The 24,560-nt window shown below is 37.8% G+C and overlaps 1 protein-coding gene across 1 annotated transcript; it reads left to right on the top strand.

Moving 5' to 3' along the window:
• Positions 1-3,277: 3,277 nt before the first annotated feature.
• On the top strand, positions 3,278-24,560 carry LOC124242623 (palladin-like). The gene is made up of 9 exons (XM_046667788.1): positions 3,278-3,314; positions 18,512-18,580; positions 18,982-19,099; positions 19,825-19,887; positions 20,697-20,838; positions 22,146-22,169; positions 22,966-23,085; positions 23,182-23,425; positions 24,527-24,560. The coding sequence occupies exons 2-9, from the start codon at positions 18,573-18,575 to the stop codon at positions 24,558-24,560; spliced, it is 753 nt and encodes a 250-aa protein (XP_046523744.1). The 5' UTR covers positions 3,278-3,314; positions 18,512-18,572.

Here is a 24,560-nt window from a genome sequence, read left to right as displayed (position 1 = left end):
GGCACCTAATAAATGTTGAATAAAAGTTAGTTGTTGTTACCATTATTATTTAAAATATACTCTTTATCCATATTTAAAAGGCAAATCAGCAAATAAACCTCACAAAGAGACAGCTCCAAGCAAGATTTTAGGGCATAAAACAGCTCACACAGCAGCATTTCATGAGGAAAGATATTATCACCATGGCAACATTTTCCTGAATTCCTGAAGAGCACTTGCTTGACACTCTGGAGGGTTCAGGCATGGTCTGCAAAAACACCCTGTATAGAGAGTCATGTAGTGGGTGGAGAAAATCCTCTCCAGTTTATGTCCAAAAAAGATAACTCTCTCTACAGAATCATTTAATAAAACTTAATGTATAAAATCTTAAATTGAGAAACATAAATTATGGGATAATTACTTGTATTACAGTGAGAGTCATCAAAGATTTCTTTTCAATACCAACCTCCCTAGCATATTCAAAACATGATGTACTGTTCAAAATTCCCCATGATTAACCAGCACATGAAAAGATACTCAACATCCTTAGACAATTAGGGAAATGCAAATCAAAACCACAGTGAGGTACCACTTCACACCCACTAGGGTGGCTATACTTTTTAAAATGGAAAATAACAAGGTTTAGCGAGGATGTGGAAAAATTGGAACCCTTACATTTCTGATGGGAATGTAAAATAGTTCAATCTCTGTGGAAAACAGTTGGTGGTTCCCCAAAAAGTTGCACATAGAATTACCATATGATGCTGCAATTCCACTTATAGATATATACCCTAAAGAACTGAAAACAGGTACTTAAACAAGTAGATGCACATGCATGTTCATAGCAACACTATTCACAATGGCCAAAAGGTAGAAACAGCCCAAATGTCAATGGATAACCAAATTGTGGTATATAAATACAATGGAATATTACTCAGCCATAAAAAAGAATGGATTACTGATATATGATACAACATGGATAGATCTCCAAAATATTGTGCTAAGTGAAAGAAGCCAGATACAAAATGTCACATATTGTATGATTACATTTATATGAAATATCCAGAATAGATAAATCCACAGACAAAGAATGCAGATTGTGGTTGCTAGGGGTTATGGGGAAGAAGGAATAGGAAGGAACTGCTTAACAGATAAGGGGTTTCACTTTGAAGTGACAAAAATATTTTGGAACTGGATAGAAGTGTGGTTGTACAACACTGTGAATGTACTAAATGCCACTAAATTGTTCATTTCATAATGGTCAGTTTTATAACAAATATTCTAAAAAAAAAGAGAGAGATGTTATCCACATGGCCTATAAACATATAAAAATGTGAGAAAAAAATTACAAGTGATTGCTTGGCTATCTCAGAAACCCATATAAACAGGGCCTATAATCTATTCACGGGGAAGGAAGGAACAGAGAGCTCTTACTAAAATCCTTGTTTCTTCCTGTTAAAGGATCATTTTTAAGGTGCAATTATGATTGTCACACAAATATAAAATGAGCAAAGGTTTTATTAAACTCATTAATTAAAGAGAGAACCAGTAAGATGTTAAAAACTGGTTCAAAAAGTAAACAGAAATACTGAGATAAATGTGTTAATAAATGCAAAACTAGCTTCCTGTGTGTGGTGGTGGCGGTCTATTGCACCTCCACAAGATAAAATTTGCATTACCCTCAGTTTCACACAATTTTACAGAGTTTAAAATAATTCAAAGACAATGAAAGGTACAGATCATTAGAGAATCAGATAACTTGGAAGGATACACTAGTCAATGTCTAGCATTCTAAAGGATACCCAGTAAGTTTTTTTTCAAATTTCACAGTTTTTTCTGGCATTCAAGGTAATTCACCACCTTGGCAAATGGCTTCTCTGCTTTGGACTTCAGATCCTTCTATGCTTAAAAAAAAATTTTAAGGAGGAATTAACTTGGATGACCTGAAGCTTGCCTTGATCTTTGACAGCCTGGTAAAAACCAGCTTCCAGGGACCAGATGTCGAGTCAGGTTCTTACAGGTACAGAGCCCATTAAGCCATCAGTACTCATGATCACAGCACATAAATTACTTCTCTTCTGATGGAACATGCCATCCCTTGATGAGGGAGACTATATTTCTAATGAATCATTCCAGACAATTTGCCTTTTTGCACTACTACTGGAAATAGGATTACACTGAATTCTCCCAGCTCCTGTCATGACTAACAAGCATCACTGGTAAACAACTGACTGAAACTAGAGAGAGTAGTCTGGAGCTATGAAACAAAATAAAATAAAGAGGTGAGCCTGAGTGAGATGCTCAAAAAAATACTGGCTGAGTTGAATGGCTTTTAAAATTTTTATACTGTGTGTGGCGCTGTAATCAACTGCACTTAGTTTACTGTATTACAGTAATTCTGCTTTACTTACTTAGAGATTATTACTTAGGGAAACTGATTCCTGAGGATCACACTTAGGCTACACTTAGTTTACTATAAATGTCATATGACATTCATGTTTCTTCCTTTCATTAGTACTCTCCCACTGCTCAGTGCTGGGCACACAGTAGGTCCTCAATCAAAACTAACTGTTTAATCATATAATTTATTACAGAGAGGGGAAATCTATACTTATCACAGAGATTTTCAGCTTATTCATGATTCAAGAAGTTTCTCTATTTATTGGACCTAAATTCTTTTTACTGTATTTTAAGTGTCTTGATCAATCCAACACAATCAAAAGCACATCCACCAACAGTGTGTGAAACAAAAGTCTTAAGATTCCAAGAAAAAATGTCCTGTTCCACATACCTCTCCATAAAGATCTACAGCCCTGCATAGATCCTCCACCGAAGTCAATGCTAAGATTAATATTAGATTTCTGAAATCAGTAAAATTGTAATCCTGACCCAAGCAACTGGATTGAGAGGAAGGGTGGCTACAATTTCCTCAAAATGCCCAAACCAAAATTCTTTACATTCCAGCTAAAAACGCTTTGCTCACCATGAGACTTCAGTTTGTGTCCTGCCTTCTATCTCCTCGTTTTCATTTAGATTTGACGTATAATTATTAGTGGTTAACTCAGGGTCACATTTTTTTTTTGCCCTTCTGTTTGGAGGATACACAATCCCCAAGTGTGGTTAATTGAAAGCTGGGGCTGCACCAAATAGGGCAGAATAGGAAGACCCTTCCTCATCCCTTGCAGTTGATACCCTAGCCTTTGTGCACACAGCTGTCACTCCAGCATATGCCCCTCCTTGCCAGAGAGCAGGGATCTACCTCAAACAAGCCCGGCCTTGAGGGGCTCTTTCTGTGAGGACAAGGAGGAGAAAAGCAGACAGACAACGTGGAGGCTGTGAGTACCTTTGAAACCAAGGCTGCTGGTTGGCTGGGTTTTCTCATATCATAGTGATACTACAGATGAGGAGAATCAAATGTTTCTAATTCCTTGGGGGCAGAACAGAGAATACAATCCTGATGCTTTTAATTTACAGGAAGTCAGTACAGCGGTTTACCACTTCTGCTCTTGGGACCAAGTACATTCACTCACTCACTCAGACGCTCATCAATAAATACTTACCTAATCTCTATTATTAAGGCACTAATGCAGGAGGGAAATCAAAGATATACTGGAACTCAACATTTCCTGGCTCCAAACATCTGGAGCTGCTAAAGTGTCCGCACTTCCCAGTGCTCCTCTCTTTGGTCAGACAGACCTTCTGAGTGCTAAGCTGGGCATGGGAGACGGGAGTGAGGGCAGTCCTTTCACTCTCTTCAATGTCATCAGGGCCCTTGACTCGGCACTGGGGAAGCCAGGTAGAATTTGAAGAAAGATCTGCAGAAGTCCTGCTGGTGGTTTTGACTGGAAACGACAACCAGCAGGGAAAGATGGAGAATAGTTGTACTGATATAGCCAGAAGGAAAGGAAGAATGTCGTGTGAAAAAAAGAGAAGAGTACTAAAAGGAGAACAATGAACAGCTGATTTCTACCAAGCAGGGAAGTGGGATTTTGACTCACATTTTAGAGCTCAGCCTGGAAGGTCTAGAGCCGATATCTACCTGGGAAGGATCCCTAGAGGAGGAGACTGGACTAAAAAGTCTGTTTTGTACCTTATGCTAAATGCAGGAGAGTGGATGGAGACAGCATAAACACTACTGAATACGTACTTGATCTTTCCTTCCATCCCATAGATTCAGTCAAAAACCTAAGGAAACCCAAGGAATTTGTTTTTGTGTACTGGGTCTATGGCTGGTCTTTTTTCTCTTTCTTTTCTACCCTATTTTCCAAGTTTTCTATAATAAGAATGAATTTTTTACTAGAAACGTTTAAATAAATCATTTTACAAAGACAGAACAAACCTCCAGACTTGGAGAGAGGGCCCTGGGTCGGACTGGACAGGGCTGAGTGGACCAAGAAGTCCCAGAAGTCCCAGGGATCTTAATACTAATAGCTGCCAAGGTCTGAATCTGTTGGCTTTTCTGAGTCTAGCCCCAACAAGGGGATCATAACATCTGCCTTCCTAACGTGCTTGTTCTGAAGACTACAAGATTAATGTGTGAAAGCATATGTATCAAGCACTTAACCAGTGTGAGATAGTATTATTCCAGTTAAAGGCAACTTCCTATAAAACTAAAAGAGAGTAGGGATAGATGTAAAGAAGGTACAGATTTACATGATTTCTCCTCTACTTTAGTTCAAATGAGATCCATAGAGTAATTCCAACAGGCAAAGGCTCTCTGCTCAGGACATCTGAAGCAACAATGGAAACAAATTTAGCAATAAGAATCCTTACTCCACATCAGGTGACTTGGAGCTTTGTGAAATCTTAGTTCCTAGAATTGAGTTCCTCAGAGATCTTCCCACCTTTCTGACCCCTTTGGGAAAACACTGAAACCCAACTGACATGGAAGTGACCTAGCAAAGGTATATTTGAAACTAGAAGAGATCAAATGATTTCCCCTAAGATTGGTCCTGAGTTTGGTTTCAAGTTCTCACCTTGATGTATTTAGCTATCTCCTAGAGGATTTGGAGAAACTAATTAAGTCTGACAAGAAGCAAACAGTAAGAATATCAGGACAGGCCTATGGACTTTTACTGATGCTAGTTCATGGCCAAATCTGTTTCTCATTCTGGCTCCTGTTTGCACAGTGCATTAGAACAGATGATGTCAACACCAGCCGAGAAGACAAGTTATCTCAATACTCAACTCCTGGCAGGAGAGTTTGTGCCCTGATTTATTTTTAGTGCTTTTCTACCTTAGTAATCTAGTCAGCTGAAGAAAAGCCAGCAACCTGACTGTTCTCTGAACTCACTACCCTTATTTATCCCTTAGCAATTATCAAGACATTTAGTCACTTGGGGGAGAATCTACTAGGAGTTTGGGGTCCCATCATTTGCAAACTTTCAGAGGCCACAAAGGATTACTATCCCAACCCAAGTGGAAGTGTGGGCCTCAGTATTTCATTGGTAGCAAGCTTTTACTCAAGGGAGAAAGGCAAAGAAAGTGAGTTGCTAACAAAACAAGTATGTATGGCCTATCATTTTTATCAGCAGGGTGGAGGATGGGGTGAAAGTCAAGAATTCTGCTTTTCCTTTCATGAAATGCTAGACCTTAAATGAGGGCACACATTCTGCTTATCTTACACATCAAATTGACTGTTGCTAGGAGCTCACAATGAATAGTGAGTGCCTTTTCACCAAGATGCAGCAAGTGAAATATCAAGAGATTAATCAGTCATTTCCACATTTTTGTATTTGGATTTAACCCCAAATATTTAATTTTACTTCAATCTCATACAGCTTGTGAGGACAGATTTATCCAACACCAGCTGTCCTCATATTTAAAAGCTGCACCACAAAGATAAAATTAGAATCAAGTGAGGATCATATTCCTCAGCAGGAATTCTGCTCTATGTCCCACTGATGCCCTGAGCCACAACTGACAAACTAAATACCAGGATTATTGTTGTTTTTCTTGGACATTTCCTAAGCAGCCACAGTGTGGTAGAAACTGTAGATCACAAAAGAAGGCCTGAGGCCCTAAGCTCAGAATTATACCCATGGGTAGAAAATTATTTCCAAGGTTGTTTCTCACCAAAGTGGGAGGAAGCATGTACTGTTTTGACAGAGCAGGGAATGAGTGAAGTCAACCAGCACTACCCCTCCCCCCTACTTTTTTGGAGCTTTCCACTTCAGGAATTTTCCAAACTTGTATGAGGCTCAAATTAGACTGAAGTCTGGGTAAGGTACAACTGTTCATTAAATCAAACAGGAAAGACCAAATGTCATCATCTTGGTGTTAGATATCTTGTGTGAGAATGTATTGCGTAAAAAAAAAAAATAGGAATGAAGAGTAATCTCAAGATTCTAAAATATTATTTGTTAAATAATCACCTTGAATGAAGTCTAATTGTAAAAGCGTAGCTGTAAAGATACATTGTTAATGTTCTAAATTCAGTTTGGAAGATCATATTTCTCAACAGTTATTTTATAAGAGGAGGAAGCAAAAGCGGCCAATAAAAACATGAAAGATGCACAACCTCACTTGTGGTTAAAGAAATGCAAGACTACAAAACAATGAGATAGGGGCCGGCCCTGTGGCGGAGTGGTTAAGTTCACGTGCTCCACTTTGGCGGCTCATGGTTTCACTTGCTCAGATCCTGGGCGCAGGCATGGCACCACTCATCAGTCCATGTTGAGGCGGCGTCCCACATGCGACAACTAGAAGGACTCACAACTAAAACTATATACAACTATGTACTGGGGCGATTTGGGGAGAAAAAGAAAAAAAAAACAATAAGATATCATATTATGAGGATTGTGAGGAAGCTATTCTCAAATAACTATTGAGAAGGTACCATTTTAGAAAAGAGCAATTTGGATGTTACTATTAAAATTTTAAATGCATGTGCTTTATTCCCCTATAATTCCACTCCTGTAGATACACTTACAAAAGCATGCAAAGGTGAATTTACAAAGATGCTCACTTAAGTATTGTTTTTAATAGCCCACATATTCTTCAACAGGGAACTGACTAAGGAAACTATTAAAAACCATACGAAAAATACTATGTAGGAATTTAGAAGAATTAGATTTTTATGTGCTGTTATCAAATGGTGACCCAGATATATTAAGTGGAAAAGCAAGCTGTAGAATAGTCTGTATTGTATTATCCCACTTATGAAAAATAAAATAAAATTATATACATAGCTCTATGCATGTACAGTGGAAATTGGAGTAGAAATTTGTAGAAACTAGAGACTGGAAAGAGTCAACTTTTACTTTTCACTTTAAACCTTCTGTACTCTCTGAATTTTTAGACTTTTTGCCCTAAGCACCTACTACTTTTATTTTTTAAAATCTTTTGGGGGCTGACCCTGTAGCCTAGTGGTTAAATTTGGCATGCTCTGCTTCAGCAGCCCAGGTTCACAGTTTCAGATCCTGGGCAAGGACCTACACCACTCATCAGCCATGCTGTGGCAGTGACCCACATATAAAATAGAGGAAGACTGGTGCAGATGTTAGCTTAGGGGTAATTTTCCTCAGCAAAAAAAAAAAAAGAAAGAAAATCTTTTGGCACTCAAAAGTTTGTTTCAAATTTCTGGAAAATTTATTTGCATGGAATATCCCAAGTCTCTGAAAGTACCTTATGAATCAAAAGAATTAAATTATACTCAGAGTAGTTTTAGCACTGACTGTATTTTACTGGATTCTAATTCTCGGAAAATTAGTAATTCCTGTAGTTCAGTAGAATTGACCAGAATTTCATTCAGTTACTAGGACAGATAACAAAGAGGAAAATATTTTTATATATCACTTTTATTTTGAAAATAGATTTGACCTTCCAGAATATATTTCTTCATACATTGGTGTCATTTCAATGATTAGAAAAGATTTAATGTCATATGATCTAATGTCAAGAGAATACTAAGTATGACAGTACTCTTAGGACATTAAATTCCTCCAAGACATTGAAAAATGGACCTCTGATCTCAGGTTCAAGAATCCAGGGGCCGGTCCGATTGCGCAGCAGTTAAGTTCACACGTTCTGCTTCTTGGCGACCCAGGGTGCACCAGTTCGGATCCTGGGTGCAGACATGGCACTACTTGGCAAAAGCCATGCTGTGTTAGGCGTCCCACGTATAAAGTAGAGGAAGATGGGCATGGATGTTACCTCAGGGCCAGTCTTCGTCAGCAAAAAGAGGAGGATTGGCAATAGTTAGCTCAGGGCTAACCTTCCTTAAAAAAAAAAAAAAAAGAATCCAAGGCCATAACATTGAATAAATGGCAGGCAAGCATGTTCTGAGGTGGGTAAGCAGTCTGTAACTTCTTAAATGGAACAGAAATTTAGATAATGGAGTGTTAGTGTATTTTGTCGGGGCTACTGACTTACCTGATCTCAACCAGCCTTAGGCTGGAGATAAGTAGTTAAGGATAACTACTTAAATTATCTGCATTTTTACATACTGCTCAGAAAAGCCCACCACAGGTAGAGACTAAGGTGGCAATTTTAATTTCCTTTTCTTACTTTTGGTAGACCTTGTATACAGGATGGATTCTCCATGATGTTACTTTGAATATGTAAGTGCGTAACTTTGAAGTTTTTTTGCAAAAGGACCTCAGGTGCATAACACATGTAGTAAGTCATGCTTTGAATTAAGAAATAACATGCATGGCATCTTCTACTTTATTTTATTTACCGGTTCATTTCTTTATTTCTTTTTAAAAATAGAATGAATTCTGTGAACCAGTTATCAACCCAAGAACTGGAACAACACAAATAACTTACATTATCTATGTGCTCCTCCCCTATTTCTTCCCCCTGACTTCCCTCAATTGTACCACTATCCTGTATTTTGTGTTTATCATGTCGGTGCCTTTTAAATGGACTTATCGAGGGTATATTATTGTATCTTAAGTCACAATAGGAGAATTAAACAGAATGAATTGGTTCATTCATCCATTAACACTACAAAGAATTTGATGAAGGATTTAGATGGTATTATGCATTAAGGAATCATTGCAGGTTCCTGTACTGGGTATAGAGTGACATGCTAGGACCTCTACTTAAGGGAGATTTATCTGTCTTGTATGAGACAGATGGGGCAGAAGTGCACCGTCCCAGAAGCGAGTGTAGGAACCAGGGACAGCCCTGAGATTAGCCTGACGTCCTCTCTCAGTTCTCCCTAAACCCCAGCTTCTCAATAACCTCCCTGAAAAGCTCCTGCTCTGCCATGTGTCTACTATCATGACCCTTCTATCTCCTGGCACCTCAAGCTGCCCCTTGCCTCCATGTGCTTGTCACTGTCACACTTCTCTCCCCTACTCTGTACTCAGCTTCTCAGTCTCTCACACAGTTCAACATTGCCAAGGTGACAATGAGCTAAATTAAACTGTGCTAAAAGAAGAAAGTTAGGGAGGAAAGACGTCCTGGTAACCTGTCCTAATGACCCTCTTCCCCGCCCCTTGTATAAGTCTTCAGTAAATTTCTTGAGAGAATTGAAGTGGGTGTCATTATATCATATTCTGTAGTGAGGGGTCTGGACCTAGTGAGGATTTATTATTTGTATCTCCCAAATATTTTTATTTACGGAACACACATTCAGTTCTGCTTCTGCCGAGGCCTCTGATGTGGGTCTTTGGGGCTTTGGCCCAAAGCTATTTCACATCCCCAAAATGAAATCAACACAATTATCACACATCTCTCTCACATTTTGCAAACAGCTTTTTACACACTGTCCAGTTCAATTTATCTGAATACCACATATATTTTCTTATCTAAGCAATAAATGTAAACCACTGTCAAAGTTAAGTTTCTAATCCAGTGTCCTGTGTATGAGAAGATTATTGGTGGACATCTCTGTTCATATCCTTATAAGGTCTCTTCTAAACCCAAAGGCTAGTTATAAAGTAGAACCTCAGGCTTTTCATTAAAACCCAGGTCCCCTTTCCTCCTCTTTCCCAAGAAGTACACAGGTCAAGGAAGTATTTTTCTTAAGGTTAAGGCTAAGAGCTCTCTGCTCTAGAGATGGACTGTGTGAATTTTATTCCTGGCTCCACTGCTTACTAGGTTTGTGACTTTGGGCAATTTGTGCAACCTCTCTAAGCTTATGTTTCCTTATTTGAAAATGAGAATAATACTATCTCTACATCTTGGGGTTTTTGTGAAGAATGAATGCGAAAATGCATAAAAAGTGGTTAGTACAGTGCCTGGCTGATAACCTTGTTTTACAGTTGTTAAAAATCAAGCTCAGAGAAGATTGTGTATGGTCTTTTTTTTTTTTTTTTAATTTTCAAAGCCTGCTTAATGCTGCCAATTCTCCTGTCCAGGACTGTTCTAGTTACACAAGCTCTAGCACATGCCACTGTCCATGTGGTGGGTAACCTGACTCCCAGCTAAGGACAGTATGTGGTCTTAGCTGTCCTTGTGCACACACTATTCCTCTTGGCAATAATTCTATGTGTGTGTGTAGAGCAAACAAAAATGGAACAGCTTCTTTTAAAAATCGGGCATGATCTTACAAAAACTTGCACTTAAGCCAGTGGCATCAAAAGGGCAAACATCCTCTTTCTATTTTAGGTTAAATATCAAAGGAAATAAAAGTTTTGGGGTTAATTATCAGTCTCTTCTGAATTTACCAGGATGCGAAAGATATGAGAAGGAATCTAATCTCCACCACCTCCACGATGACTCGCCAACTGGCTTGTCTGCTTCAGAGTGCCACCACTGGAGAGGCTGTCATTTGGGTTAAAGTAATGGCTCTTCCTGTTTAAAGACAAATGGAGGGATGGAATGTATTCATGGAGAAATCCGTGTCTTTGTCTGAACCAGTCTATTGGAGGATTAGCATAAAACAACTGAGTCTTGATGTGGGCTTGAGGAAGTGATAGCTTTGGACAGCTAAGACTAAAGGAAGAAAACACTAGAAAGTGTGTGAGGGAGACGGTTCCAGGGAGCGAACAGACAAAAGAGGAGGGGAGAGTCTGCAAAATACAAAGTTTGTCAATTTGGCAGTTTTGCCAAAAGTTGGATTGAAAGTTGTTGATTGCTTCCAAGACAGTAAGGCTCTCAGCTCCAGGCAACTTTTCTCCTGACAGCTCTCATCAGCACAATCACTGCAGGTGCAGAAGAATGAGACCACAAGTATTGTAGCTTATTCTCCTGGAGTCTAGGCTTCTGTCGCCACTGCTCCTTTGCCCCAGGGCTGGCTCAATTTCAATATTTCATCCTCAAATACTTAAAAAAAATTCCTAAACCCAATCTTTAGGTAAATTCAAAAGTTCTCTAACAAAACAAAGTAAAAAGAAGCTTGCCACATAATTCATGCCAAACATTTGTTTATCTTAGTATTTGAGCACTAAGACCTGAGTTTTTTATAGAAGACTCCCACAAATTGGGTCTTTTAAAACTACTTCCTGTACTGCCATAACTGAGGGTCCAAGAAACCACAAAAAAACAAAGTAGGGGAAATTTTTCTTTAAAAGAGAGAGATGATTCTTGGAACACTTGCTCTTAGAGCTCTAAACCTCCATGTGAGAAAGCCCAGCTATCCTTTGATCACCATGCTTTGAAAAGTCCAAGCCACATGGAGAGGTCCTGGAGGATGAGATGCCATGTAGGGGCAGGTGCAGAGGGAGAGAAAGACCAAGTAGTGCCAAGGTGCCATCATGCGAGTGAAGAAACCATCTTGGAAAAATGTACTCTCTAGCCCCAGCTGCTCGAGCCGACACTACATGGATCAGAGATGAACTTGTCCAGCTAACTCTTCTCCAGTTCCTGATCTAAAACATCAAGCCACAAGAGAAAGACCATATGCTCCCAAAAGAGCCCCTCAGTGAACAAGAGTTTCAAGATATGTCCCAGTTGTTTCCAAGCCCACTAGGATCTCTGCATCAGGGGGAGGAAGTAGTGACACTTCTGACCCATGACCAGGCATCATACCCTTTGTTGGAGAAGCAGCCTGAGAAAGGCCGTGAGCAAAGCAGACCTTGACAACAGGAAAACAAGTACAGTAAAGGCTGAGCCACGTAGATAACCAAATAGAAGTCTGCATGCTAGTTACAGTGCAGTAGCTGTCTTTTAAAACAGCTTCATAGAAAAAGTGCTTTTACATCAAAACACAATTTAGCTATTGGAGGAACCATGAGCACTAGGACAGTGAAAATTTTACTCTAACATGGACAGACAGTATTGATAATCTCCTTGAAATTTGACAAAACACTAGGGAAGAGGCAAAACATTGTGTGATCAAGTAAAATCTCTAGTCACCTAGAAAACAATAGCTCACCCTTCACATTAGTTTAATGTGTTAAAAGTAAAAAGAGGTCATTTCTTTTTCTGAAATGCTGGAGAGACAACAAAAAGACAGAGACAGAGCCACACGTGAAGGCAGTCTGGTAAAGAATCAAGAGATGTGGAAAAATAAAAATCCACTGTTGCCAGAAAATGGTCTAGATAAACTGGGGAAGAAATGGTGAGGCATATTTTTAGAATTTCCTGAGTACTAAACTTCTTTACGAACTTTTCAAAACCATTATCAAAATACTCAGTTGATGTCAAATATCATCTTCTCTTCCAAAATCTTGAATATGGTCGCAGGTCAAATTCATTCATTTTTGCAGCAACTGACATCAGTGGACCACAAAGAGCAGGAGCTCTGGACTTGCTTCAAAAGTGATGGAAATCATTACACATACACACAATTCACAATTCCTGTTCTGACTTAACTCATGTACCTCTTTCTTCAATTATTTTTTCTCTTTCCTCTTGCTCTGTTAGGTAATAATATAAAATAAAAAGCACATATCTTCTACAATATCTGTTGCTTTGTGGACACTTCAAATTAATTATCTTTCTGTGAATAAAAGTTACTTAGTATGGCATCTGTTATCAAATAGGAGATAAATATTTTAAATAAAGACTAAAATCATAAAATAGGCAAACAAAAGAAAATAAATCAGAACAATACAATAAACTTCTCAATCAAATCAAATAACTTAAGTAACATTTAAAAGGAATGCACTAAGTTTAGCTTATTGTGTGAATTTTCACTAATCATTTTACGGTGTGAATTTTCAGTAAGTATTCTCACTAATGTGACATTTTAAAACATTTGAAATATGATACATTGCTAAACTTGCATTATCTCACTTCTCTTTCCTCAATTTTTCCCTATTGTTGCTACTATCATATTCTTCTGTTGCTCACTTTTAAATGGATCTAACATTCTATTTTTCAGACCGCTGAGCCTACATTATATCCATGAAGCCAGTGTAACTCTGCAGACATCCTAGCTATTTAGGCAATGTTATAAGGGCATCATCATTGTTCATTCGTCTGATCTCTATGTATCTTGCCATCTTTCCAGGGTAAGATTGCCAAGGTCTTGGACTCTTCATTTGGTGGAGTCTAATTCTGTTCTCTTTACAAAGAGCTAGGGTTACACTCAGCAAAGGTTACCATTTACGTGAGACACGAAGCCTGCTAGCATAACTCATCACCAGAGTAAAACCTCTAGCTATTTTTTCTCTCAAGGACATCCCCAGTGCTACCTAAAATCAAGAAGGAACACTTCAGGACAGGTCACATATATGGCTCATACACACTCTGAATCCACATTCTCACTCTGATACTCTAGAGTGTGGTATTATTCCATAGCAATAGAGCAAAAGGGGTTTTTCTTTGGAAAATCTTTTCTATCCCCTAAAGGAAAATACATGAGAATCAAATGTAAAGACTACAGCAGCTTTAGCAAGAGAAGTCAATACTTAAGAGGGAGCTTCCTTTTAGAAATTATTTCTTTTCTCGAAAGGGGAGGCTAGTTCTCATGTCTGGTTTTGTTTTATCACTTACCTAAATAAGTTCTGAAAGATTTATTTTCATAAGTAAATAACATTTTAAACCGTTTTACTTCTAAAGCTCAGCTCATCTTTCAAACCTCTGCATTCCAGAGCAGCAGTCTAAGCCACAGCCCTAAGTGCTGACTGCTTTTGCTTTTAGCGCCAGTGTTCATCTTTCTTTCTCTTATCTTCTGATAGAATTTCATCTACTCTGGTAATTATGAAAATCAGAGATTTTTAAAGCGTGATCAGACCCTGAAATTTGAAAAATATTTTAAAAGAGAAAATAGATCTAGAAGAAATCTTAGGGACCATCTCACTTCTCACTTCTCATTAGATATGAGAAAACTGAGACCCCCAAAGGGTCTTGCCCAAGGTCAAATAACTGAATAATGACAGATCGAGAACCAAAATCCAGATTTTCTCAATCCTAAATTTGTGCTCTCTCTCCCACACTACCTGGCCTTTCTCTCTATTTTTATCCATATCTATACGATCTTTGGACATAGATTGCTTAACTCATGCTAACGAGTGGCATATCCCAAAGTAAAATTCAGGGCATCTTTTGGTTCCATTAGTTATCATTGTCTTCTTTCATTGGTTAGAAGATGAGGGACAGCAGATGGGAAGAACTGCCTGGCCTCGTCACTTCATGGATTAATGATAGCATGGGAACAATGATAGCATTGTTCATGCTTAGAACAGGAAGCATCTGGAATGTGAAGAGGCCAGTATGACCTTCCCTCTATAAGGATTGGATTTTCTTTTTTTTTGTTGTTCTCATAAGCCTGGGATATGGGACAGTTTCAAGGTGGGCAAAAACCTGAGGCCCATTCACCACAAAAACTATTCTGCTGATGTTTTCTAGCTTCTCCTTTGAGATGTGCCAAGGGGCTTAGAGGAAATTCTAGCCTCTTGAACCAACTGACCTTATATTTATTTATAAGACATGTTTCTTCCAAGTCATTCCACAAGTTTCATACACAATCTCTCACTTAATCCTTCTCTTCCCATGGAGGGAAGCATTTCATTTTTATCTTCCTGCCACAGCCAGAGTTTCCCTGCTGTTTATAAGGTTTCTCTCCAGGGTCTGATACTTAAATTTTAGAATCTCTAGAAGCCACAAACATTCTCAACTGAAGTCTCAGCCAATATTGGTCACAAAGCAAATTCATTCATTCAACTAATACTTATTTAGCATCTCCTATGTGCCTGCCACCCTCCTAGGCACTAGTGATACAAGAGTGAACAAAACAGACTAAGTCCCTGCCCTCATGGAGCTCACATACAAAGTAAAAGGACTGTTCCATTACCCAGTGAATTCAGAACCACAAATACACTCTATCTACACTACAGTATCAACTACTCAGACCAATAGCTGCAGTTTTAAACTTATCTGATAATACAGACTCCATTTGCTAGAGGCTTACATGAATTGCACTAGAAGACAGGAGATTTGGATTCTAATCCTGACTCTTCTACCAACAGACTGCATGACCTTGAGAAAATAATATAACCTCTCTGATCCTTAGTTTTCTTCTCCAAAGATGTAAGATAAAATTTCCCACGTCTTCTCTTGGTCTGCAATTCTGTGATTGGTTAACTCCACCTAAGATGGCTGGTGTGGAATAAGGACTCACTGCCAAGGTCAAAAGAGGAGGAATCTTTCTATATCAATTGCTTTTATTTGTAGGATGGGGTGGAAGGAAACAGCACAAAGCAATGCACACCTCCTAGGACAACTATGAATAGCATCTCCCTAAGCAATAATCTAGAAAATCAATCAACTCCATGCCTACTTTGTGTTTGACACTGGGCTAGATACTTTGGGCATGGAAGAAGACATATGAAAAGATCCCTAATCTTAAGGAGCTTCCAAATGAAAGTACATGGTAATAAATAATTAAAAACAAAAGTATATTATAGAGGTTGTAAATTCACAAGAGAAGAAAATCAAGGAGGGCTAGATTAGAATCCTCTGAGGAAAGGTGGAACATCACCTGGATCTACATATAACAACCAACATCACAATAATAATAGCAGCTAACATATATTGAGTGCTTGATATGCGGCACGTATGAATTACGTGTTTCTGTGGGCTATCTTGTTTAATTCTCAAAACAATCCTAGCGGGGCTGGCCCAGTGGCATAGTGGTTAAGTTCGCATGCTCCGCTTCAGCAATCCAGGGTTTGCAGGTTCAGATCTCGGGCGCAGACCTACACACCACTCATGAAGGCTGCTGTGGTGGTGTCCCACATACAAAATAGAGGAAGACTGGCACAGATGTTAGCTCAGAAACAATATTCCTCATCAAAAAAAAAAAAAAATCCCTAGAAATAAACAGTATTATTGCACTTGTTTTACAGATAGGGAACCTGAGGCTTAGAGGGAAGCCTAATATACCTAACAAATGGTGAATCCAGGCAATCTGATCCCAGAGCGTTCCACACCATTGCATGGTTATGGAATGCTTTCCTCACACATGAGATAAAAGGATAAGCATGGTATCTGGCATGCAGTTTAATGTTCCATAAATGTTACTGACTTCCCTTTTCTATTCATCCCCCGACTTTTCTCCCAAACCTCCATACCCAACTCACACACATACACACCTCATTTTTTCCAATTTCAACATTCTTTAAAGTTCAGTTGAAGCTCCACCCTGGGCAGGAAATTTTCCTAGATCAGTCAAGCTTCTGTCTCCTTTGAAATCATATCATTTACTTCTAACAGTCTATGGGGTAATCATGTGCTGTCTTGTGACATCACTGGCACTATTTAATGTCTTAGAACTATTGTTTCTGATGTCTTATGGCATTTTAAGATGGTATCTCTATTATTATTATTATTATGCATGTTTTGAATTATTGAGCTTTTCATCTAGTTTCATTGTGTCAGCTAACACCAAACTCCTTTGTGTTGCTCCTAGGGTCTTGGCATAGGAAACATCAGGAAGTATTCACCAATTCAAGAATTTGAGTGTTTGTGAAGTTTTCATTCATTACAAAAATGATCCAAGTCAAGTAAATACAGCCAACACTTCAAGGTTTGACTCTACCCCAATTAGAGAGTCTGTAGGTATAGACTCTGTTTGTGCCCAATTTTGGCAGAAAGGTAATCTGTGCACATCTGCAACCCCTTTAGTGCACGTACACTCATGGAACTGAACCTATCTTCTTCCGAACTACCAATGAATAATTCTATCTGTTCTGTGAAAAATGAAAAACCAACCAACTAACCCTTAAAAAAAAAGGTAGTTCCAGTTCACAGATTTATTTTAACCTTACACATTTATTATAAAATACTATACACATAGAAAGGAGTAAATACAATCTATATATACAGTTTAAATAATAATAAAATGTATACTCTGTAGCCACTATCCACATTAAGAAATGAAACATGAAATAGTAAATCTTTCACATCACCTAAATTTTAGTCTAAAGCAAATTAAGCCTAATATGGTTTTAAAACTCCAAGATGATAAAGGAGTTTTTAAAGACTGAAAAAAGGCACCAAGTATGACAGGATTATATATTGAGATTGAAAGAGATTAGATAAATCTAGTCCTAGTGATGGTATCAAACATTATGTGTAAGACTTTTAAGTGGAAACTAATTTTTTTCATTAACGCATTGTAGCATATAAAACTAAATTTTTCATTACAGCATTATAGCCTTGATTTGGGGGGAATAGTTATAATTTCTAATATTCTATTTCCATAAAACAAAGGCTTTCTGGAAATTACAGTATTTTGTTATTCAGGCTAGTCTACATCTTCCATCTGCCTCTTCTATCTGGAAATAACAAAAAAGTTCTTTGTGGGGTCATGTGATCTAAATGTTGGTTTTGGGTAAATAAGTCATCATAGATATAGTGAAAAAAAAGTTTCAGGTTACAAGTTTAGGAGACCCTGGCTCTAATCTCTGTTGAATTATTGGTTATGAAGTTAGCTCTAAATTTTCAAGTCACTAATACAGAAGGAAATAAAACCAACAGTAAGATTCACAGTATCTATGAGGAAAAACTAAACTAGTAGCATAGGAGAAGCCTAATTATTCCTGATACTAAGAACTGAGATATATTTCTCTACTCAGTATTCATAGAGATAATATGCACATTGACAACATCCTTCCTTATAGTAAAGACAGCAATGTGTTTCAATGGATTTCTTATTATAACAAATATGCTGAAGACGTCAGACCAAAATGCAAATTCACAGACACCAATATACGCCCTCTGAAATGATGCTTTTGGGAAAAGACCTAGTACCTCTTCTGGGCACAAGTCCTATAGCTCTGTAAAAGTGAACATCTGGATATTTTAAACTGAGAACATTAAAGTAGTTCCATCCTTAGTCAAGAATTCAGATGGGGCTGGCTCCATGGTGTAGTGGTTAAAGTTTGGCACACTCCACTTTGGCAGCCTGGGTTCAGAGATTCAGATCCAGGGCACGGACCTACACTGCTTGTCAGCCATGCTGTGGCAGCGAGCCACATACAAAAGAAAGGAAGATTGGCACAGATGTTAGCTCAGGGCAAATCTTCCTCAGCCATAAAAGAGAGAGAGAGAGAAAGAATTCAGATGTTCTAGACTGACCTGCTGTCTGTAACTAATTTGCTGGTTCTAGTGTGAATACAGTACGCTTGAACTAAATTTTACTAAATTCCAATGAGATTTAGACAGATTTTCTGTTTTCTCTTTCTTACAGGTACCCAAGGAAGTAAGAAAAAGTTTTGTCTCTAGGATTGTGCTTGGAATATGCTACAAAAATGTCAGAGTAAGTACAGAATATGAAGTGAATGTGCATTTGTTGCATAAGAATATAGGAGGGATTCCATTTTACAAAAAAGACCCAAAAACACCTAAAACTTCCAAGACAAATTTCGAAGTGGTTATTTCCCTTATAAGTTATTTCTTCTGGACAATTTAAGTTTAGTAACAGCCCACGAACTATCGAACTAAGACAAAGGAAATTTAAAGTGAAACTATTAGGAGCCATAATCCACTAATAATTGGCCAAAAAGAAAAGAAACTAAAATTATTATGCAAATCAAGAGAAAATTAAGGATCATACGTAAAAAATGTGATACATTCAAATGTATACAGTGAGGTATTTCTATCAAAGCCACCTTTAATCTTTCTTTCACTGGATTGTATTTGGTTTTGTTTTCCCCACAGGATAAAGAAGAAAACCACTAGAGTTTCTCTGACCATCAGTTCCCCAGTTAATGAAACCTCCAACATCAGATCAAGTTATTCTACCTTAGTTCAACCATTGTGTATTGACCCCCAGAGGGTAGGTTCAGTTTTATGCCTTCTGAGGGGTCCGGGTAAGGGAGACACAGGCCCAGAGAAGAAGGAATCAATGCAACTTTCTTGAAAAGTGTATGTGAGGAGAGCCTCCAGCTGCATGACCTCAGAAAGAGCAAGAATGAAATCCATGGGTCTCAGAAATAACTTCATGGCACTCCTGTGGGTTGGCCATTTGTCTGTGTGCCAGACCATAAGGGACAGTTGGTGTCTACGAGCTCAGACCCATAACAAGAGTATCCCAACTATCCAAGAAGTGAATTCCTCTTTAATTAAAAAAAGTGGGGGGGCAGGGGGGTGCTTTCTCAAAAACCTAAAAGATCCAACAAGCACAGCTGTATGGAAGAGGAAAAAAAAATCTAGTCAGTAAAATTTAGAAGTTATTTAAATCTGTAATATATAATCTCTAAATAATTGCCAATACTCATTTCTCAAACATAACTGCCCAAAGTTGTATTTCACCATCTTGGCTGATGGAATGCTGAAGATGAGAGAAAAAAGGGTGGCATTGGAGCAGACATCCAAACTGACATTTCAATTAGAAACATCATCCTTTTCAAAAAAGGAAACTTAGGGTGTGTTTGGTAGCAGCTAAAACTGAACTAGTTAGTAGCGCCTAAAACTGATCCAGTTAGTCCATAGCCATCACGCACCTAGGTTTTAGGGCCTTGACAATATGGATGACAGTGTCTCTTCTATTTCTTAAATCAGATGCAGAGTCCCTGCAGCAGCCTGTCAGGATCCACTTGCACTGCAGCCCCTGTGTTTACCCAGGTAACCTATCCTTTACTACACGATGGAGTTTGACTTTATAGATAAATTGTAGACATTATCGACCCCGGGGTGGGGGTGGAGGGCGGGTAATCAGGATTTAAGGGGGAAATTTACCACAATCGCCACCCCTTCATTTATGCATTGTGAGACTAAACTAGCTATTGTTAATAAACATTTTTTGTATATCAATATAACTCTTCATTCTTTAAGAAAAGTTTTCAGATTGTTTATCTGAAACGAGCCTTGAACCCTCAGAGTAGGCTGGGCTTTTTGCTAGCCCTATTTCACAGATCAAGAACCTGAGTTCCACAGAGGTTAAGAGTCTTTTCCGAGTCCTGTGATCAGCTTCAACTAGCTGGTCACAGTGTTGAGATTTGGGCCCATGTCCTCTAAGTCATGATTCAGAGCCCTTAACAAATTACAATGCTGCCCATGCTCCTGTGACCAACAGTAAAGACTAAATCTGTGACTAGGTATGTACTCAACAAAATAATCTAACACAACAAACTGAAGACTTCTCCACTCACCTGTTTTCCATTTTGAAAAATGGCTCTTGGGGAAGTGAATAACAAGTTTCTCATTAAAAACAACTCTATGAAGTTAAGATAAAAATAACCTATACCTGACTGTAAAGCACACTATAAAGCACAAAAGAATGCCCAGCAGCTCCTCATTTTGATTAAGGTACAGTCGGTAATCAATAATTATGATAAAAAAAAAGCCTGCACACGTACTGCAACTGGCATCCCAAATCATTGCATATGGTAAAACAGTTTCTTCCATTCCATAATTCTGTGTTTGTTTTTCAGCATCTTCAAGACATCTCTACAACCAGAGGTCAATTTGTCGTATTTGAATGCCGAGTCCAGGCCACAGCCGCAGTTCAAGTTCACTGGTACAGAGAGAAAGAGGAGATAGCAGACTCAGATGACTTCCGGATTCTGAGGAAAAGTATCGTGATAAGTTTTTCAATTTGCCTTTTATTCCAATTAATCTTGAAATCTAATTCATGTTTTAAAGTTTCATAGCTGATTTGTTACAGGCTCAGAAATCTCTAACGTTAAACAATTGTTATTTCAAATCCAAACAATTCCTAAAAAAAAAGAAAGATAGCTATTTTGTTTTGATGAAACAATAGTTTTAATAACCGTTTATTTTCATAATGGTTTAATTTCATAAATTTATCTTAACTATCTTCCTAATGAGTTCTTGGCATACAAACAAGAAAAAAATGAGAATAAACGTATTTTTTAAAGAGTAAAACAAATGAAAACAGATGCATAACTTTTTAAATATTGAATTAATTTAGGGGTAACAAGTATGATGATATACTTCATGCTAAACAGAGTTTATATTTCCTAAAAAATTTCTCCTTTAATTCTCACATCAACATTTTGAGGTGTGTTTTACAACCTCCATTTTATAAGTAAGAAAACTGAAATCAGAAATGCTGGGTCACAAAGCTAGTAAATGCTGCAGCCAGGGTTCAAGTCCAAGATAGTTCTTGCACCAAGAAAATTTTTATTTAAATATTAATTTAAATTAATTTAAATATCTATTGACTATAAATTCATTAAAATTTAAATAATAATTAATGTGAACATTTGCACATCACATTTAGGAAGAAACATCTCTATTACACAATATGGTGTTTCTTTTAAAAATAACATATTGCATTTTCTGAAACTAAAGTAATACAAATTTATTATAATGAATCTAGAAAATATATAATAACATAAAGAAGAAATTTAAACTTACAGTCTCATCACCCAGAGAAAACTATTATTAACCTTTCATGTATTTTTCTACAGTAATACTACAATATTTTTATAATGTAATATTCAACTTTACATTAATTAGAGAGATTAAAAGAAAAGGATTTTCTCAGGAAAAAGAGGCCGCCTCAGGCCTAGTGTTTCAGCAGTGGTTCACATTCAGAGGAGAGATATTATCTGGTCTTACCTTCATATTAGAGATGAAGAACTAAGGCCCAGGGAAGTGAAGCAATTTTCACAAAGTCACAGAGCAATTCAGTAGTAGAACAGGACTAAAATATAGTTCTTCTAGCATCCTGCCAAGTGTTCATTCCATTATGCCCCTTTCCTGAGTTTCTACAGAATTTATGGTCTGTGACTCCAGCTTACGGCCAACCTTGTATTTGCTTCAAGTTATTTCTCATATACGTACGGCTCCTTCTCCCAATTAAATTAACTGTCATTATTTAAATTCTCTCTCTATTCTCTGGTTTTATCTTTCAGAAACTTGTTTATCATCCATCCCCGGTAAGCACAATTTTTCAACATCTTGATAATAAATGATTAAATCAAAATTAGCATGAGAAGACTTTGTCTCCTAAATCACTTTTGCCTTCATAGGTAGTTCCAAGGCTACCTTATGCCAACTCTTGAACTGACACAACAGCAAAAGCAAGATAACTGGGATTGATCAGTGTATTTATTCATCTATTCGTTCACTCAACATATATTTACTCAGTACAGACTATGTCCCTGCCCTCATAGAGCATGCATTCTTCCTCTGTTTCCACTTGGTATAGTATTTTTGACTTATGAACTATACGCAGAGGTAGTAAGGAGGTGTCCTGACATCAAACATCCAAACTGTTGACTGTTCAAGAGGTAGGTGTGGTGCCCATCACACGACAGCTACCACTGTACTAACATTGGGTCTAACTACCATGGCAATGATAATTTTTAGATCAGTTCAGAAAACCCTTCTATAGGACCTTTATGCTAAGCACTAAAGCTACAGAAATCTAGAAGTCAAGGAGTAAAGTGTAATCCCTGCTTTCAAGGAATTCACAGGCTAACAGAGAAAACAGACATGTCTGAGAGGCAGGTGACAGGGACTATGCTGGGATTGTTTTAGGTTATATTTTTAAGATTGTCTTCACAAGCCCACTCAAAGATAAAAAAATCTGATCAGATCGATTTTTTTAATATCTCAGGAACATTCTATTTATTTCTGGTACCCACTCTCCCTGACACCCTCCCACACTCTTTGTTTGTTAATTTGGGGCAACCAAATATTCTGCTCAAGTCGAATCTCTTTCTTTTCTAGAGGAAGTCTGTACCTTGATTATCACAGAAGCATTTCCTAAAGACTCTGGGGATTTCCAGTGTATTGCAGAAAACGAGGCTGGGACTGCGGTCTCCACAGCAAGACTCTTTGTTTCCCCAGGTAATTACTCTTCAGGATCTCCCTGCTCCAATTCAACCCTGAGCCAAGAGGAAGATTCTGTTTCTACCTGAACTGATCACTAATTATATTTTTCAGCAGGAAAAGAAGTGGAGAAATCAGAGATTTCTCCAAAGTTACCCACGTGGAAATTTTCTCCAAAACTGGCCTCCTTTCCCTGGAGAAGTGACAGCTACACAAAGGACAAAAGTCCAGACAATACCCCAATAAACCTTATGCCAACAATTCCTGAACCAGCCAGTCACACCGAACATGATATCCAGGCTCCAAAGGAGGATTTCTACACCATCAGTGAAAATTCCTCTGAGCTACAACCACAATGGTAAGGGCAGAGAGACCTAACATTCCCTCATTCAACAAATGTTCTTGGTTCTGTAGATAGAACAGTGAACATGACAAAGCCCCTGCCCTCAGAGAGCTTACATTCTGAAATGAGTCACTTTAACTCTGTCATTTCTCCTTTGCCTCCATCATGCATTTCACCATGACCGAAATAGTACGTCAGGTGCTTAGATCCACATTTAAGGAGACTTACTAAAAAAAAAGAAAAGAAAAGAAAAGAAAGAAATCAACATGCGGAAATTGCACAAGATTTTAAAAGAGTGGAATCTTTTCCCAAAATAGGATTCAGTGTCCTATCTCAATACAAATATACAAAACATTTTGTGATAGATTTCTTCATGGTCAGTCTTAGAATACAGACAGAATCGTCCTTCTGTTTAGAAGACAAATATATATAAAAGGAAAGATATTACAGTAAGTGAATTTGTCAACCAGGCTATGTTTAAAACAACACAATCCACCACCATTCTCACCCCCTAAACACAAACTTCAAACAAAAATATTGATTAAAATACAACCTAAAAATTGATACTTAAAAGTCACTTAAAATTTTTTTGTGTTAATCTCTAACATAGTCCCCTAAATATTTTACCAGCCTAAAGTTACCTTTAGGTTAAATTTATGTTTAACACCTTTAACAAAACTTAATATATCAGTCTTCTTGTAGCCTCTGTTAGTATAATGTAGCTAGTATAAATATAGCCTCTGTTAATTACAAAATAAAAAGATATTGGGATCTCTTTTAAGACGAGATTTCTAAAGCAGTATTTGGATCTTTTAAGTGAAGGAAATATATCATGTTAAAGATGGAAGAAATCAGAGGTCACCCATGTGAAGCTCCTCTTTCTACAAATAATAAGGACTGTAGATGATTGGCTCTTAGTGTTGAGCTGGTTCCTCATGCTTCCCTGACCTCGGGATATGTATTTCTCCAGGAGTTTCTTGCAGTGAAGACAGTGAGGGAAAGAGTTTGGACTTGGAAACTAACAGACCTAAAACAATGTATGTGAAGTACATAGTAGGAATTCAATAAATAGTAGCTATTACTTCACTGAATTGTTTTTTGTTTTTTTTTAATCAGGATAAGTATACCTCCAACAAGCGCCTATGACTAA

The sequence above is a fragment of the Equus quagga genome, chromosome 7 (assembly GCF_021613505.1).
Source record: "Equus quagga isolate Etosha38 chromosome 7, UCLA_HA_Equagga_1.0, whole genome shotgun sequence".
Taxonomy (NCBI): domain Eukaryota; kingdom Metazoa; phylum Chordata; class Mammalia; order Perissodactyla; family Equidae; genus Equus; species Equus quagga.
The sequence above is the reverse complement of the archived record's forward strand: the minus strand, read 5'-3'. Positions and strand labels throughout refer to the sequence as shown.

Coding starts and splice junctions, on each gene's coding strand:
- LOC124242623 (XM_046667788.1), top strand. Junction 20,839..22,145: donor CTTCCGGATTCTGAGGAAAA/GTATCGTGATAA, acceptor TTTATCTTTCAG/AAACTTGTTTATCATCCATC. Junction 23,426..24,526: donor TCTGAGCTACAACCACAATG/GTAAGGGCAGAG, acceptor TTTTTTAATCAG/GATAAGTATACCTCCAACAA.